Consider the following 19336-nt stretch of genomic DNA (forward strand, 5'->3'; position numbering starts at 1 on the left):
CTTCAAAATCCTGCCTGTACTTCTGGAAGTTCTCGATCCACATATTGCTGGAGTCTAGCTTGTAGGATTTTAAGCATAACTTTACTTGCATGTGAAATTAGTGCAACGATGCGATAGTTTGAATGTTCTTTGGCATTGCCTTTCTTTGGAATTGGGATGTAAACTGACCTTTTCCAATCCTGTGGCCACTGTTGAGTTTTCCAAATTTTCTGGCAAATTGAGTGTAGCACTTTTACTACATCGTCTTTTAAGATTTTGAGTAGCTCAACTGGAATACTGTCACCTCCACTAGCTTTGTTGTTGCTCAGCTTTCCTAAGGCCCATTTCACTTCACATTCTAGGATGTCTGGCTCGAGGTCAGTGACCACTCCATCGTGGTTATCAGGGACGCTAAGCTCGTTCTTGTATAGTTCTTCTGTGTAGTTTTGCCACCTCTTCTTAATCTCTTCGGCCTCTGTTAGGTCCCTGCCATTTTGGTCCTTTATCATGCCCATTTTTGCATGAAATGTTCCCTTCATATCTCCAATTTTCTTGAAAAGATCTCTGGTCCTCCATATTCTATTGTTTTCTTCTATTTCTTTGCACTGTTCATTTAAGAGAGCATTCTTATCTCTTCTAGCTATTCTCTGGAATTCTGCATTCAATTGGGTGTATCTTTCTCTTTCTCCCTTGCCTTTCGCTTCCCTTCTTTCTTCAGCTATTTTCAAAGCTTCCTCAGACAGCCATTTTGCTTTCTTGCATTTCTTTTTCTTTGGGATGGTTTTAGTTGCTACCTCTTGTACAATGTTGCAAACCTCCGTCCATAGTTCTTCAGGCACTCTGTCTATCAGATCTAATTCCTTAAATCTATTTGTCACCTCTACTATATATTCATCAGGGGTATGATTTAGTTCATACCTGAGTGGCCTAGTGTTTTTCCCTACTTTCTTCAATTTAAGCCTAAATTTTGCAACAGGAAGCTCATGATCTGAGCCACAATCAGCTCCTGGACTTGTTTTTACTGACTATATAGAGCTTTTCCAACTTTGGCTGCAGAGCACATAGTCAATCTGATTTCTGTGTTGACCGTCTGGTGATGTCCATGTGTAGAGCCGTCTCTTGGGTTGTTGGAAAAGAGTGTTTGCTATGACCATCATATTCTCTTGACAAAATTCTATCATCCTGTGCCCTGCTTCATTTTGTACTCCAAGGCCAAACTTGCCTGTTATTCCATTTATCTTTTGGCTTCCTACTTTAGCGTTCCAATCCCCCCATGATGATAAGGACATGATTTTTTGGTGTTGATTCTATAAGGTGCTGTAGGGCTTCATAGAACCAGTCAATTTCATCCTCTTCAGCACCAGTGGTTGGGGCATAGACTTGGACTATTGTGATATTGAATGGTTTGCCTTGGATTCGCACTGAGATCATTCTGTCATTTTGGGGATTGTATCCCAGTATTGCTTTTCCTACTCTTTTATTTACTATGAAGGCTACTCCATTTCTTCTGAGGAATTTTTGCCCGCAGTAGTATACCTGATGATCCTCTGAATTAAATTCACCCATTCTTGTCCATTTTAGTTAGTTGATTCCTAAGATGTCGATGTTCAGTCTTGTCATTTCTTGTTTGACCACATCCAGCTTGCCTTGATTCATGGATCTTACATTCCAGGTTCCTATGGAGAATAGATCTTTACAGCATCGGAGTTTCCTTTCACCACAGCTGAGCGTCCTTTCAGCTTTGACCCAGTCGCTTCATTCTTTCTGGCGCTACTAGTACTAGCCCTCTGCTCTTCCTCAGTAGCATGTTGAATACCTTCCGACCTGAAGGGCTCATCTTCCAGTGTCATGTCTTTTTGCCTTTTGGTACTGTACATGGGGTTTTCATGGCAAAGATACTGGAGTGGTTTGCCATTTCCTTCTCCAGTGGATCACATTTTGTCAGAACTCTCTGCTATGACGTGTCCGTCTTGGGTGGCCTGCATGGCATAGCTCATAGCTTCATTGAGTTACGCAAGCCCCTTTGCCACGCCAAGGCAGTAATCCATGAAGGGGATTTAAATGATTAGCTATAACTAATTCATATCCTGGGTTGAAAAACAAAACCAGAGATATAACAGCGGACCATAAAATAAAAGCAATATCTGATCAATATAGATAGTCCTTCCCTTACCAACACAATCAAGCCCAAAATTTCTCTTGCTAAGTGAGACATTTGTTAAGTGAATTTTGCCCCATTTTACAACTTTTCTTGCCATAGTTGTGAATCACTGCAGTTGATAAGTTAGTAACAAGATTGTTAAATGAATCTGGCTTCCCCATTGATTTTGCTTGCCAGAAGATTACAAAAGGTAATCACATGACCCCGGGACACTGCAACCATCATAAATATAAGTCAGTTGCCAGGCATCTGAATTGACCATGAGGGATGCTGCAATAGTGGTGTTAAAAATGGTCATAAGTCACTTTGAACAGTCACTAAATGAATTGTTGAAAGTCGAGGACTACCTGTATGTACACGTGAGTCACTTATGCTAACTCATAAATTGTCCCATTCCCATCTCATTTGCAACTTAGTTGCTATTGATGAAGTCTGATGGGAAGGAATTTCCTCCATTGGACAGGGGGAAATCGTAGATCTAAGCTAGAAGAGATGCAGTTAACCCTTCCCTCTTAAGTCCATCTTTCATTGTCTAGTCAAGTGCCTCACAGAAAGTCCCAACTATCATTCTTGGTCAATACTTAGAATATTCTTTCACCAAGGGTTCAATTTATTCTCCACCTGATGTTGTAAAGCACAGAAAACATGAAGAATAATCTATACCTAGCTCTAAATGAAATTCTTTACATGGGCATAAATTTATTTAAACCCTCTAAATCAGATTTTAAGGAATCATTATGAAGGTCATCATGATTGAGAATGAAGAAGTATCCATACCTTATATGGGATCCTCCTATGCAGCCATAACTGGAGTTTATCAAAGGTTTTACTGTTGGAATGTGCAGAAAGAAGCGCTGGGGAATAAAAAAGCCACCAAGCAATATAATAAATGTACAAAAAAGAATATACTAAAATCAATAAAATCCAGTCAATAGCAGTAAAAATTAACATCTGCAGATACAGTTTAAATTGTAGATACAAATGTATAAAGAACAACAAGTAGCATAGAACAGTCAGAACAGAATCGCTTGAATATTTTAAATGCAGGAAAGTTACGGGTAACTTTCAAAAAGTGTGATTCTATAGATGCTGAATTATTTTCTGCACAATGAAAATTCTGTGATAATTTTAATTCAGTTGAATTGTAACTTGGTTTATAAAATTATTAGTGAAGTATAACAAAATGTTGTTTATGTTTTTTAAACCTGCATTTTAAAATTAATCAATTTATTATTATCAATTTAATAGGTGAAGTTCCTGATCAAACTCTACTGGAACATAGTTTTCATTCTTTGGAACTGAGTGAGCATTTATGTGAAAGTATTTTTGAAAATCCTGAACTTATATTTGAAAATGAAGAGAGGATTAAAAAAATCTGCCATTGTTTATATATCACTGTGGAGAAACTTCTTGATATGCATGCTGAATCAACCAAACAAGTAAAATATTTTTATTTAGTTAAGCAGTAATCAAATCTTATATATTAATAGTATGGGAAGCCAAGCAGTGCTGAAGACCTATTCTTTCATACTCATGGAAGGAAGGAACTGGATATAAGTTCTTGAACCGATGTGCTTCTGTTATGTATAGTTCTCGTTATTGCATCTCAAACAGTCTTCAGTATAACACTTTAACCTTGTCTTATGACCACAATTGAACCTGGAATTACAGTGATAAATTATGGTCATTAAGTGAGGCATCTGCATGACTGCCTTGCTTAAAGACCACAATCTCTGCTCAGTCTATTGTGGTTGTAAAGCAGACTGCAGGATGCCTCGGGATGGGAGTGGGTTCCTGGTAGACCCGGTATAGGCATAGGCCCACACTGCAGCACCCTACTAGCTCATACGTGGCGTGGGCTAGGCCTCCAGGGCTTCCTCTACTCTGAGGCAACCTTGTACAGCTTCCCACCCTACTGGGTCCCATAGGCCTTGAGATTCCTCCCTATCCCATCACGCCTTGCTCCAACTTACCTCTTCTGAAGATCATCTTTCTTGAAAGAGCACCCAGCCAATGTGACACAGGGCCTTCCTACAGAGCCATCTAGAGCCATCCCAGAAGTGGGTGGCATTCTGGAAATGAGCACCATTCTCAGGATCTCAGAAGGGTGTGATTTTCCAAAGTGGAGTAAGACATGAATGAGTGGGGAAGAGACCCAGGGCCTTTGGGATCCAGTGGAGCAGAGGTGGAGCGGAGATAGTTGAGTGGGGCAGTTGCAGTGTCCTTGTAGTTGGTCAGAATGGCAGGTGGAATGCCAAGCACCCAAATTATCATAATGTAACTATGGATGCACTGCAGCATCTGTAAATTTGAGTGTAAATTGTCCCTTTGTTTGGTATTGTGTGAATTTTGAACAATCGCTGAATAAATCGTTGTAAGTGAACCAAGTAACTACATGCTCAGCAATATGGTTAAATAAAACAGTGAAAAATCTCTGTAGCTTTATAAAACATAGCAAGTAAAATTACCCAACATTACTAATACTTTTATAGACATTCTAAAGAGTATAATTATTGCATGGCACATCAATTGAGAATTCTGAGATACATGAAACCCAACTATCATTGATTAGTATCTATGAATCATTATTGAATAATGCTTTGCCATATGATTAAATATCACTTATACTTCTTAAGAAATTGAAATTTTTCGTTTCAATTGCATTAAAATTCCAGTCCACTAAATATATTAGTAGCTTTACTTTACTTTTAGTACTTTAACATTTTCAAAACTACTGGCATTTTAGATATAACTATAATTTAACAGATATATTAAACATTTTGCATAATAAAAATATTATGGAAGTGTAAACATTCATTTCAAACAACATTTTATAATATAACATAGAATTTAATCTTGGTGATGGTTCATAAAACCCTAGAAACTCTTTTTTTCTGCTTTGAAAAGGAAGAATGTGGATACTTATATTCTTACCTTACTAATACTCCAAAGTCCAAACATGACACCATGCCTAAGGCATTATTTTAATTGTGACATACACACCTGATGCTCAGTCTCCCAGGAGTCACAACCTGCAATTTGAAACCCCTGATATATATACATTTTCCTACCTAGAAATTGTTATTATATAAGAAAATTATATTTTCTTACAATGAGTATAGATGAAACTTCATTAAAATTTAATATCTTTCCTTTGAAGGTTCTTAAATTTAAAATATTTACAAAATGCTGATGTGTTTATGTTACTGACAGGGCTAGGATTTCTTATCCTTTCTTTCATTGGGTTCTTGGGAGGGGACAGGGGAAATCAGGATTATAGATATATTAAGCTTTGTTTCCTGCCAAAGATCACTAGGAATTGTGCTACTATTTAGTAATTTGCTACCAGATTTTGATAATGATTTCAGGTGACAGCTGTACAAGAGGGATTTGGGGACTAGGTGCAATCTAAGACTTCAAGTTGCCTCTCAGAGTACGTACTTTCATTGTCTTTTAAATCTCTTCTTTTTTTTTTGAAAGCTGGAGGAAATGCATAATATCCATAGTAATATTAAAGAGGAATGCAAGAATAAGAATTGGGAAGCATGCCAAATGCTTCACGAAGAGCATGAATTAATGGACTGTTTTAATGAAGAGAATAAAGTGCACAATCAACTTGTATTAGAGCTTCATAAAGCAAAAGGTAAGCAAGCTAAACTNAAACTGCCTACTAATGGACTATGGACGTGGCCACAATTACATGAAGAAAAAAACATGTCCAAATATAGAGGAGGAAAATTCTTAGCAAGTAGGGAGCCATAAACATTGAATAAATACTGGGATTTTGCTTCTACAACACTTTTTCCCAGTTGCTAAAGTTTTCACTTGACTCTATATTATATATAATTTTATTCATTCTATTCCTTATTGCTTATCCACATAATTTGACAGTAGAAGTTCAGTTAAAAATTTAGCTACAGTAGTAAAAAAATCAATTTAGTACTGGCTTATTCCTGAGAAGTATGACCTATTAATTTGTCAATTAATACAACCAGATCCAGTCCATTTTTTAATTTGATATTTGCTAGCTTCTCCCATCAAATCAAATTTGGTCTTTTTTGTTCTTTATTGGCAAACTGACTTCAAGGAGGTATATTGTCAAGGTCATGTTTTTATTGTTGTAATACATGGAATTGAATGAACCATCAAAAAGGCAGAAAGAAGAAAAATCTGGAAAAATAGAGAACACTTGGACCACGACATCATTCAGTGTTGGATGATGTAAAAGTCAGTATCCTCAATTGAAATACTAATAATAAAGCAAATGGAAAGGCAATAGATATTGGAAAAGACATCAATATTTGAAAAAAATTAAAGCAACAGAACAAGAAGCCAAAATGGTTAGAGAACTGACTGTGAAACCTTCAAAACATTCTGAATTCAACCATATTTTTTCGGTTGCCACAGCAATGGGAGGGACGAGATGCAATCTTATAGTTTAGTCAAAACAATACCTTTCTTGTGGGAACCAAGGTCAAGCAGCCTAAGTATTTGGCGGGCTGGAGCTACCATTAGGAAGCCTGCCAAAGGTGTTAATTGGGATTGTGATTTATGACACACTAAGGGGTGGGAAGTTCAACTTTTACGTTGTAACCTTTTGGGGGGGGAGCTTTCAGTCTTGGTTTCACCTTTGTTCGTGCTGATATTATGTAGCCATTAAAAGTATTCTTTGAGGAAAGCAATTGCCTCAAAGTTCTTATTTCTACTGGTCTCATCTATCGGAACTATAACATTAAATCAAGACTCCAAATTTCATTTATCCACGGGGTCCTGAGCCCCGGTCACCTACCCAAACCTTGGGAGGATGACAAAGACTCAGGGAAGATGCAGAGATGGAAAAGAAAGGGGAATCAATCTCGATCCTTTGAGCAGCTGCAGCAGATGCAACGCAGGCTGCTAACTTTGTGGAGAGCATGGTCCTATATACTGGAGCGAGACCAAAAACCTGTGAGGTTCCGATTGTGAAGCTAACTCAGAAGGAGGAAGCGTTCATCCTTGGGGGGGACCTGGCGGTCCGACGCTGCTTTGCCGCTTAAGAGTATGCTGAAGGCTGCAGAGGTTGAGTTCCCACTGATTTCATCACAAGGTCTCCCTTCACCTGTAACAATGAAAGCAAAGCAGCCAGCAGCCTGGGACAAATCCAGTGAGTGGAAGTACCTGATGGCCATCCACAGCCACTCAGTGGAACGCCTGAGGGAGAAGGTTGATTGGCTGGAGATGGGCGAAGGAAAACAGGCCATCCGCCAGGTATTTTCAGGTGAGTGGGAGGAAAAGTGGTCGCATGAACCTCCGCCACCTCGACGGACTCCTAGCCCTGTGGTGATTGAGCGGGCTGCCTCCCCATTGCCGAAGCCCGACCTGACATCGAGCCCGGTGCACTGGCGTAGCCCTGATGGCAACCGATGCCAAGCCAGCCCAGATCGACCCCAATGACAGGTTAGTCCAGAATATTTCAGGCACCCTGCCAGCCCCGAGCAACATAGGCATCCCATTAGCCTGGATCGGCGTTGTCGCTCTCCCAGCCTCGATTGCTGCTAACAGCCTGTAAACCCTGAATGTTATTGGTGCTACGCTAGCCCCGATCGTCGTTGTCATCCTGCCAGCCCAGATTACCACCAGCGCCCATGGAACCTGACTCCTATCGACATCGTGCCAGCCCTGACTGCCGTCGGTGTCCTGCCAGCCCAAGACCTCCACCAGGGGTTTTCTGATGTGGGGGATTGCAACAGCCCCAACCACAGTTCCCTGGCTTACTGCAGGCCTTTTGGAACCACCATCTAGCTGACCCACCTCTTCTTAAGACCACTTTTGATGCAGACCCCGAAAAGGTGACTATCTTCCTGAACCAGGTGTGGTCTCATGTTAATCATTATGAACGGGCATATTTGGATGAAGCTGAGATGATTGATGCCATGGCTGCCAATCTAGAGGGGGAGGCTGCGGAGTGGGTGGCTGGTCTACGTGAAGAGCAGGCACCCAAGCTATGGGATTTCGATCTGTTCACGCATAGATTGAGGGCCAGATTCAAAGATTAATCCCAAGCGGTACAAGCAGAAAAAGACCTCCACGGTGTGAAGCAGAGGGGTCGGCCAGCAAGAGACTACGTAAGAGAGTTTTGAAGGTTGGCAAGGAGGATCAGGGAATGGCCCGAGCAGTCATTAATCCATTATTTCTAAGCTGGGTTGGATCGCAACCTATTCCAGACATGCATTTGCAGAGGCAATCCTAATCCACTCCATGATTAGTACCACCTAGCTACAAACATGGATATCGAGCTGATCCGGTACCACAAGCTTGCTGCTTCGGGATCTCTACTGAAGCGAGACCCTGTGAGGCATCAACCCCCGCAGCGACCTCCACCCGCCATGACGCGTGGACCTATTCGAGCCTCTGCTGGACCCCAGATCAAGTATTTCAGATGTGGACAACCTGGACATCAACCTGCAGAGTGCCCGGTTCCTTTCCCTCCACCGAAAAGTGCAACCACAGCTTCGGCAAAGCCAAAGAGACAGCCTCAGCCAACATGAGAGAAGTCGAATTAATCCAGCCAGGGGCAAGTTACCTTTCCTCCCCAGGAGAAGCAACAGGAGTCAGCTGAAAACCTGCCCGCACCAGATCCCTATGACAGCGATGACGGAGGGGAAGACAACCCGATGGTGAGTCAGCCCATCCCACCTTTTGCCTTTTCTGCCAAGATAATAGTGCCAAAACCCGAGACTCAGCTGGGCTTGAACATTTTAGTCGATTCAGGATGTCCCTGATACTTAATCAACCTCCCCAACTGCGCATTAGAGCAAAATTGCTACCTCTACCCATGAGGTTTGAGCAGGCCGATGGATCTCTCATAGGAGGAGCCTCAGCTATCCACCTAACTGAACTAGTGCGCTTAGCACTAGCATTGGGAGCTAATCCGCTTTGTGGTGATCCCAAAAATGACTGAAGCAGTGATTCTGGGGTTGGCCTGGCTTGATAAATGGCGCCCCATGATTTGGTGGGAAAACGGAGTTAGGACTTTAAGATTAGCCACTGGACCATTGCCTCCTACCCCTATCAGTAGTCCAGTTGAAAGCTAGGCACAGCACCTGGAAACCTTGAAATCTGCTGTTAGTTCCCCGCCGGGAGAGCCAATCATCCCAAGTGAATATAGAGACTTAGCAGAAGCGTTCAGTGAGGCGGAGTGTGACATCTTGCCACCTCACTGACCCACGGACTGCTATTGAGATTTTACTGGGAGCAAAATTACTCAAACCAAAAATGTATTCAATGACTCCTCGTGAATTGAAAAAGCTGAGATCGTACATCGATAAGAACTTAGCTAGGGGATTTATCCAGCCAGCGAAATCCCAAGTAGCAGCCCCAGGACTGTTTAAAGAGAAAAAAGATGGGTCGATGAGGCTCTGCGTGGATTATAAAGGGTTAAATTGTGTGAGTGTGAAAAACATGTATCCCCTCCCCTTGATGAAGGACATGTTGGCCCATTTGGCGAAAGGAAAAGTTTTTAGCAAATTGGACCTAAGAGAGGCGTATTACCGAGTAAGAATGCAGGAAGGAAATAAGTGGAAAATTTCATTGCCTATACCTGTCTCCCCTCCACAAAGAAATTGGCAAGAATGTTTCTCAAACATATCTACCAACTCCATGGAGCTTCGAAGCGAATTATATCAGATAGGGGGGATGCAATTCGCAGCCAAGTTCTGGAGAGACTTTCTGAAACTTATTGGGTCCACACAGGGACTGTCATCGGCTTTTTTGTCCGTCTACTAATGGAGCTGCTGAAAAGGCTAACTCGATGGTGGAGCAATATATTAGGTGCTATGTGGATTACCAACAGACCACATGGGCTGACCTTCTCCCCTTCACTGAGGTGGCTTACAATAACACAGTACACAGTAGCACTGGACTCACTCCTTTTAAAATAGCTACTGGTAGAGAATTAATTCTCATGCCTGAGTTCCCTCAGGACCCTCCTGTTTCTCAAACTCCCTCCCTCCCATCCAGGACACAGCACAGAAGCGTTGCTTGAGCAGGGTCCACAAGATTGTCTGGGACACTACACATCCTCTTCACAACCTGTTTTCCTTTTTACCTTCTGGGAGGAGGTTTCGTGGTATCCGTAGCAGAACATCCAGATTCAGCCATAGTTTCATTCCATACAGCATTAACCTTGTGAACTCTCAAGCTTCCTCCTTCCATTATATATTCAAGATGGACAGTATTTAATATTTATTTGCTACGTATATGTAGGGGTGTGGGTCTATACATATGTTCATAGTATGTTTAGGTATGTGTCATGTATGTGTTTCACTTTGAGAGCGGGCAACTAAATTTCATTTTTGATGTGTGCCGTTATGCCCACAGTAAAAAAATGACAATAAAGGTTATCTTATCTTATCACTGTGGAATTAAAGATTCCTCCTTTTCTAGGGAAAATTCACCCTGTGTTCCACTGCAGCTTATTGAAGCCTTACAGAGAATCCACATTGAGACCTCCTCCCAAACAGGCACCTGGTCCTCTGGTTGTGAAGGGAGAGACTCATTATGAAATAAAGTGAATCCTTGATTCAAGGTTGCATAAGGGAAAGTTGCAGTATCTAGTGGAATGGAAAGGTTACTCACTGTCAGAGGCCACCTGGGTGAAAGGTGCTGATGTAAAAGCTAATAGATTAATACATAAATTTTATGATAAGCATCAGAATAAGCCTAGGGGTTGATTTCTAACTCTAAATTCTTTTCCATCCACAGGATTTCTCTCTTCTTTAGGGAATCTGACTGTCAAACCTTCAAAACATTCTGAATTCAGCCATTTTTCTTCATTTTTCGGTTGCCACAGCAATGGGAGGGGGAGATGCATTCTTATAGTTTAGTCAAAACAATAACTTTCTTGTGGGAACCAAGGTCAAGCAGGCCAAGTATTTGGTGGGCTGGAGCTACTAAGGGGTGGGAAGTTCAACTTTTGGGGGGGAACTTTCAGTCTTGGTTTTACCTTTGTTCGTGCTGATATTATGTAGCCATTAAAAGTGTTTGTTGAGGAAAGCAATTGCCTCAGAGTTCTTATTTCTACTGGTCTCATCTATCGGAACCATGACACTGTCATTAATAATGCAGGCAGAAGCAGCCAATGACAGGCAGTTTTGGTTAAAAAAAAGTCAGAAACAACAACAAAGATGTTTTAAGGGAGGAGCATTTTGATTGTGGTGTTATTATATGGAAAAAAAGACTCACTTATGCTGTACTAATTATTCTGCCATCTGGTGGAAAGCACCCAACTGGTGCTTTAATTGTATGATACTTTAGTGTTGATATAATTAGAATAAATGGTAAAAAAATTACATAGAGCGAAATTGACAGTCTCCCTGCATATAGAATCCTACACATAGAGAATGTTAACACTAATAGTTATTATATTACTATTTTGTATAAATTATTTCAGTGTTGCTCAATAACAATTCAAACGTTATTATTCTGTTTTGAATTATAGGTCTCATTGAAGGTTATTTAACAGAGAGACATACTTTGGAAGAAACTTTAAATCTTAAAGAAGAATCTGAGCATTGTCTTGTTGCAGAATTGGAAAAGCTTAAAGCACAGATTCAGAAGTTAATCCAGGATAATGCAAGATTTTCGGAGGAACAAAAATTACTAATAAGTCAAAATAGAGCTTTGGCTGCCAATGTGGGGGAGAGAGAAGTTGGTAATAAATGAAATATACATTACTATATTAAATAAATCTTGGTTGGAGAATAAGACTGCTGCCAGTGTTAATGTAATTCTCATTGTATTTAAAAATCTACTTAAAATAAAAGTAGGCAGTAGTTTTTATGTTGGTTAAGCTGCAGCACAAGCATTATTTCTAACAGCGTTTCAGAAGTAATATTTTTATTAATGAATTTTAAAAATGAGAGTTTGTGTTTCTTGAAAGATTCTTTTGCATTGTGACCCATACTTTATAGACATGATTATACATGAATCTGGGGGGAAGGAAGATAATCTTTTCACAAAATCTGACTGAAATTTGGAAATGCTATGGTGAAGTTTTCTTCTAATTAATCTCCTTTTGCCCCTCATCCTTGTGAGCTAACCTAACAATGATGATAGGCAGCAAAATGACCTGCCACTCTAACTTCCCAAAATGCTCCTTGTACAGCTATATTACAGAATATTTTACAAAGAAAAAAGTAGCTAGACTCCTGTATTATATGGAGTCAATTATGGGCATTGCCAAGACAATGTTAGATGCCAGTCTGAGTCATAATTATAATTCTAGTGTATTGTAAAAATATTAATTTATGGTGCATAAATAAAAATATTTAAAATATTCATATGAATTTTGAAAAATGTTATATTCTTGGTACTGCTGTTTTTCCTTTATGTGTTAGAATTAATCAAAGAGATAGAGCGTCTAGCAAAAACAAATTTGGAATTGCAGTGTCAAGCAGAGAAAGATTGTTCAAACTTGAATACACAGATGAAAATCTTGGAGATTGAACTTGAAGAGCAGCTAAACAAAAATCAAAATCTAGCTGCGATGGCATCTGAAGTTATTGATCTTAGACAACAAATGGAAGCTCTTGAAAGACAACTGAAAAGTCAGAGAGATTTCATGGATGTAAGAAAAATATGTATAAAAACCTGGACTTTTTTTCCCCTAGCACTCTGGCTTAAAGATTTCTCTCAAAGTATAAAATTATGCTAATCTATAAAAAATAAATGTTAAAAATTAGTAATTAAATGGTTTTGATTTGGTTTGAAATCCAAAATAGGCTCTAATATCTGGAAAACTGACTTTGATTTTCTTAACAGAAGCAAGCTATTGAAAGGGAACATGAACGTGATGAGTTTCAAGAAGAAATTCAGAAACTAGAGATGGAATTAAAACTTACAACAAAATCCCAAGCTTTTGGAAAGTCCACAACCTATCTGGTGAGTGAAAATATTGCATATGAAACACTTTTTTTAGTGTTAGCTTATAATATATGTATTTCGTTGGCTGGGCAGCCTTGCACTTGAAGCAAGCATTAAGAGAATATATCAAAATGAATGAATGAATGAATGTTAGAAATTGAATATGATCTGCTGTGATTGTATGCAGGCTAAATAGGAAAACTATGCTCCATTACAATATGATATGGTGTTGCAGTGAGTTCAGTATGAATGTTTTGCTTTACACCATTTTGTTAATGTACCATGGGGACCAAAAGATTTTAAAAGAATTAACAGAGAAAAAGTAAATTCAGCTACAAGATGGCAGAACTAAAGCCTCTCAGGCCACAATTTTAGTAGATTTTCCCAAATCAAAGGAAATGAATTAGAGGCACTCATGGAGAAAGTGAAACTTTATAGGCTCGCTCATTTCCTCCAATTTTCTTTGCTTTTAATCAGTAATGAATAAATGAAGTCTGATGACTGCTTACTGACAGACCCAGGAATAAAAATCAAAGTAGGGTTCTAATGCCAGAGTTTCCCAAGCTTTTTCTGGAATCAATTTTTGAAATTTGGCAATCTATATAAGCTTTATCAAGACCAGATCCAGCTATAAATTAACCAGTCAACTTGATTCACTTTCCTCATCATGGAGCATTTAAAAGTTCCTATGATGAAATCCTTACAGGTAATCCTCATCTCCTGACCCTAGTTGGGACCAGAATTTCCATCATTAAGCTATGTGGTTGTCAAGTGAAATTTCATATGACTGCACCAGTACGGAATGGGACAACTCATTGCAGGATAATTCAACAAATACAAAAGTTAGATTAATTTCAATGGAACAGTGGTCAGTAATAATAAAATAAAGTCAATCCAGTAGTACAAGAGTTACAATAATTTTGATGAAAACATGGTCACCAATAATAAAAGTAACTGAGTGAAACAAAACAACATTGAATTGTCCTGTGGCAAGTTGGCCATAGTGAATTGGCCATGGCGAATTGTCCTAGATCAGTTTCAGTAATTCCAGTTACTATTGTTAGGCCAGAATCATGCTGTCATTAGACCAGAACCTCACATTTCTCCTGCCCTGCCCTGCCCTGCCCTGCCCTGCCCTGCCCTGCCCTGCCGCTGTTGCCTCTGCTTCAGTTCTTCCCACCTGCCTATTTTCCCCTTTTCTCTACTCTTTTGGCCACCTTACATTCTGCCATCTTTGCTGCCCCTGCTGCCCTACGCTTTGCCACCCTACACTCCACTAACCTACTGATGCCCTGCCCTTGGCCATGCCTGGTCTCCCAGCTTACCTTTGTCTTTTTCTTCCCACTGCTAATGAGGTGCACATGGTCTGGCCCTTTACAAGGCAGCTGCTGGCTATATGCAGATCATTGGAGATCTTGGAAAGGCTAGCAGAGGTCATGAGTGGATAAGCGGAGACTGTATACAGATTGTGGAGGCAACAGATGGGTGGGATAATGTTATTCAATGCAGGCAGGGTGCTATGGTGTATGAAATCCAAAATAAATTAAAAATTAAAAAAAGATTATGATTCACAACTGTCAGGGAAGATCACAAGTTGTTCCTGCTACCTTTTTGATCGCCGTGATCTCATACTCCATAGCAAATTCCTCGGGGGGGAAAGGTAGCAGGAGCAACTTGTGATCTTCCATTCAGCTTCTCCATTGATTTTGTTTCCGGAAAACGTGCAGGGAATATCACAAATGGCTATCACATGACTGCAGCTTGCAATGTTGTAATCATGACACCTGGCACTCACATGTTTGGATCATAATCTTTTTTTAATTTATTTTATTAACGTTTTTTTCTTAATATAAAAATACAAATAGAAATAAAGACAATGGAGAAAGGGGACAGTTTCAGAGAGAACCTAGGAAAGATCCCATGGATGGAAATCCTAAAGGAGAAAACAACCCAAGAAGCATGGGAAACACTGAAAAATGCAATCACAAAAGCCCAAACCAGCACAATATCATTGAGAAAGAAAAACAAGAGATCCAAGAAAAAACCAGCATGGCTACACAAAGATCTCTCTAACAAACTAAAAGACAAAAAGGACAAATACAAAAAATGGAAAGAGGGGCACATAACTAAGGCCGACTATCAGCAGACAGCCAGAACATCAAAGATGAAGTCAGGAAAGCAAAGGTTCAGAACGAACAAAGACTTGCAACAGAAATCAAGGACAATAAAAAAAGTTTCTTCCAACATATTAACAACAAGAAAAAAGTTAAGGAAACTGTAGGCCCACTAAAGAGAGAAGATGGCAAGGAAATTATAGGCAACAGGGAGAAAGCAGAGCTGCTTAACTCATTCTTTGCATCAGTCTTCATACAAAAAGATACTATAGCCCAACATACCAAAAAAAAACTACTGCAAAAGACATACTAGAAATAAAAATTAAAATAAGCCAGAAAATGGTAAGAAAACACCTATCCAACCTTGAGGAATATAAATCACCGGGACCTGACGGATTACATCTTATCTCATTCTTCGATAAAGTGACTAAACTAGTAGACCAGCAAAATGCAGTGGACATACTATACTTAGATTTCAGTAAGGCATTTGACAAAGAAGACCACAACCTACTCCTTGGTAAGCTAGGAAAAGGTGGAATAGACAACATCACCACCAGATGGATCTGTAGCTGGCTGACAAACCATACTCAACGAGTAGTCCTCAACGGCACTACATCCACATGGAGAGAAGTAAGCAGTGAGGTACCACAAGGTTCTGTCTTAGGCCCAGTACTCTTCAATATCTTAATAAATGACTTAGATGAGGGAATTGAAGGGGAACTCATCTAATTTGCAGATGACACCAAACTGACAGAAGTAGCCAACGCCCCAGAAGACAAACTCAGGATCCAAAAAGTTCTTGACAAACTTGAACAATGGGCCCTATTCAACAAAATGAGTTTCAGTGTGGAAAGCAAAGTCTTACATTTAGGCAGGAAAGGGACCTTGGAGTCCTAGTGGACAATCACTTGACTATGAGCCAGCGGTGTGCAGCAGCAACCAAAAAAGCTAATACAATTTTGGGTTGTATAAACAGAGGGATAGAATCAAGATTATGCGAAGTATTAGTACCACTTTATAAAACCCTAGTAAGACCACACCTGGAATACTGCAGCCAATTTTGATCACCATATCACAAAAAGATGTTGAGAGTTTGGAAAAAATTCAGAGAAGAACAACTAAGATGATCAAAGGCCTGGAGACTAAAACATACGAAGAACGGCTATGGGACTTGGGTTTGGCTAGTCTAAAAAAAATAGGGGAGATATGATAGCAGTATTCCAGTATCTGAGGGGCTACCACAAGGCAGAGGGGGCCAGTTTGTTCACCAAAGCACCAGAGGGAAGGACAAGAAACAATGGTTGGAAACTGATCAAAGAGAGAAGCAACCTGGAAACTTCCTGACAGTGTGGACAATCAACCAGTGGAACAGCTTACTCCCAGAAATCGTGAGCGCTCTATCACTGGAGATTTTTAAGAAGAGACTAAACATTCACCTGTTTGAGATGATATAGGTCAGTGGTGGCAAACTATGGCATGCATGCCAGAGGTGGCACTCAGAACCCTCTCTGTGGGCACGCGTGCCATCGCCCCAGCCCCACCTCCCACCGTGGCCCCCTCCTCACCAGCAGCCCCTGCAGAGGAAAGTCAACCCTGGACGTGGCTTGCGCGGAGCAGTACAGCCAAGAACATGGCAGCTGGGCAGTAGGGACTAGACTCCGCCCTCACGCCCCATTGCGTGCAGATGCTGCTACGGGGCACAGGAGGAGGGCGTAGCCGGCATGGCACTGCAGGGCCGCCTGGGCGATCTGCTGTGGCAGGCTGTGGAGGCGGTAGGTGGCCCTGCGGGCAGGGGGGCAGGGCGGTTTTTGGGCACTCGGTGTCTAAAAGGTTCACCATCACTGGTATAGGTTCTCCTGCTTGAGCAGGGGATTGAACTAGAAGACTTCCAAGGTCCCTTCCAGCTCTATTCTATTCTAAGTGAGGGAAATGAGAAAATTTTTAAAAAGAAACAAAAAGCAATAACTTCTGACTTTTTTTGGTGCAGCAAGATACAGTATGTAGCGCTACCTCCTCAGAGGCCGCCAATGCCCAGGCCCTCCCGGCCACGTCCCCCCTTGTCCAGCCTTGCAGCAGTGTTCTTTAGAGATCGATGAGATGTCTTACAACCGGAACTCACGCAGCATTAATGGGTGGCAGGCTCTTCTTGTTGAAGCAGGACTTTCAGGCACGAACTTAACCAGTCACAGTGGTTGATACTCTGAAGATGTATATAACAGCTCAGGGCTGCTTTAGCAGCAGGAGTAACAGGCCCCTGAGCAATCGTTCAGAATCCNCCAACAGTTGCTTTACCAGCCTACTTTCAAAGTCCCTCCCTTGATCAGAATGTATGCGCTGAGGCAGCCCGTAGTGTACAAAAAATTTCTCCACTAACACTTTGGCCACCATAACAGCGCGCTGGTCTTTCGTTGGGAAGGCCTGGGCATAACGGGTAAAGTGATCGGTCACAACCAACACATTTCCTTGTCCACTGACATCCGGTTCTAAGGAAAGGAAATCAATGCTGACCAAGTCCAAGGGCCCATAACTCCTTAGATGGCCCATTTGCGCAGTTCTGGATGGCAGAGTTTTCCTCTGGATACAACGCAGACAAGATCTACAGTAATCTCCAACTTCCTTCTTCATACCGGGCCAGTAGAACCGATCCACTACCAAATTAAAGGTCTTTTCTGGCCCCAAATGCCCATGCTCGTCGTGGAGCGCCGACAGTACCGCTCCTCTGTTTCTCCGGGAGCAAGAGCTGCCATCTATCTTCGAGCCCATCCGAGAAGCCCCTCCAATAGATTACTCCATCTCGGAACTGCAGGCGGTCCCACTCCTTGTGCAGCGCTCGTGCTCCCCTGGGTGCATCAGTGAGTAGAACCTCCCGCTGGCCACTTCTTAAAGCTTTTTCGACCAAACCACAGAGAGGGTCCTCCACCTGATCTCTCCACAGATCTTTCTTAGTCAGGGCAAACCTACTCTCCCCCCTGATCTGAATCGGATTACAGTATAATTTGGGGACACCTGCGATGGTAACCCCCACTGATTTGGCCCCAATTGCCCCCCTAGCTCAGTGCTCGACCCCTTGATACAGCGCTTGAATACCATCCGGGGGCAGTTTCAACCACTCCCTAATACCTGCCCCTGGACCCTGAGGCCTCCTTGACAACGCATCTGCATCAATGTTTCCCACCCCTGGCTGATATCTTAACCCAAACTTAAACCCCGATAGGGCAGCCAGTCACCGATGGCCCATTGCATCAAGTTTAGCGGTGGTGAGCAAATACGTGAGTGGATTATTGTCCGTTTTAACCTCAAACTCTGCCCCGTACAAATAATCCCTCAATTTATCCACCACCGCCCACTTGAGTGCCAAAAATTCCAGCTTATGAGTGGGATATTTTTTTTCCCCAGGGGTTAGACCCCTACTGATATATGCAATGGGCTTTAAACGTTGATCATGCTCCTGATATAATACTCCCCCAAGACCATCCCGACTGGCATCTACATGTAGTTCATACGGCTGATTGGGGTCGGCATAAGCTAAGACTGGGGTATTTGTGAGCCTCTGCTTCAGCTGATCAAAAGCCTGTTCACAACGCTCAGTCCATTCTGCCTGAATGGATTCTCGTGACTTCCTAGGTCCCCTAATTTTATGGGTTGGATTTGAATGGCCCACTGTATCCTCTACCTGCTCATTTTTTAATAACTCATTAAGCGGACGAGCTATCTTAGCAAACCATTCCACAAATCTCCGATAGTATGAACAAAACCCCAGAAACGATCGCAGTTCAGCAACACTCTGAGGCCTGGGCCAAGAAACCACGGCCTCAAGCTTAGCGGGATCCGTTGCCACTCCCTCGGCTGAGACAACATGCCCTAAATAGGTGACAGATGACTGGTAAAATTGGCATTTTTCCAGTGACAATTTCAGCCCCTCCTCCTGGAGCCTTGTCAATACCTTCTCTAGGCGCTCCTCATGCTGCTCGAGTGTCTCTTCAAAGACAATGATGTCATCTAGATAAACCAACACCTCTATCAGGTTCATGTCCCCTACTGTCCGTTCCATAAGCCTTTGAAAAGTTGCTGGAGCCCCTGACAACCCTTGGGGCATTCGATTGAACTCATAAAATCCCAGTGGACAGATGAATGCTGTTTTCTCCCTATCCTCGGGGTGCATGGGGATCTGATGGTAGCC

At 41.6% G+C, this 19336-nt stretch overlaps 1 protein-coding gene across 4 annotated transcripts in view; it reads left to right on the top strand.

Moving 5' to 3' along the window:
- PCNT (pericentrin) overlaps nucleotides 1-19336 on the top strand; it is a 123257-nt gene that overhangs the window by 36275 nt on the left and 67646 nt on the right. For all 4 annotated transcript variants that reach the window (XM_015812329.1, XM_015812333.1, XM_015812332.1 and 1 more), the window contains exons 17-21: nucleotides 3389-3579; nucleotides 5621-5783; nucleotides 11619-11831; nucleotides 12517-12746; nucleotides 12941-13060. In XM_015812329.1, the coding sequence (XP_015667815.1) occupies nucleotides 3389-3579; nucleotides 5621-5783; nucleotides 11619-11831; nucleotides 12517-12746; nucleotides 12941-13060 (917 nt within the window). The remainder of the gene's footprint in view (nucleotides 1-3388; nucleotides 3580-5620; nucleotides 5784-11618; nucleotides 11832-12516; nucleotides 12747-12940; nucleotides 13061-19336) is intronic.

The sequence above is a fragment of the Protobothrops mucrosquamatus genome, unplaced genomic scaffold (assembly GCF_001527695.2).
Source record: "Protobothrops mucrosquamatus isolate PMUCROS unplaced genomic scaffold, P.Mucros_1.0 scaffold78, whole genome shotgun sequence".
In the NCBI taxonomy this organism is placed as follows: domain Eukaryota; kingdom Metazoa; phylum Chordata; class Lepidosauria; order Squamata; family Viperidae; genus Protobothrops; species Protobothrops mucrosquamatus.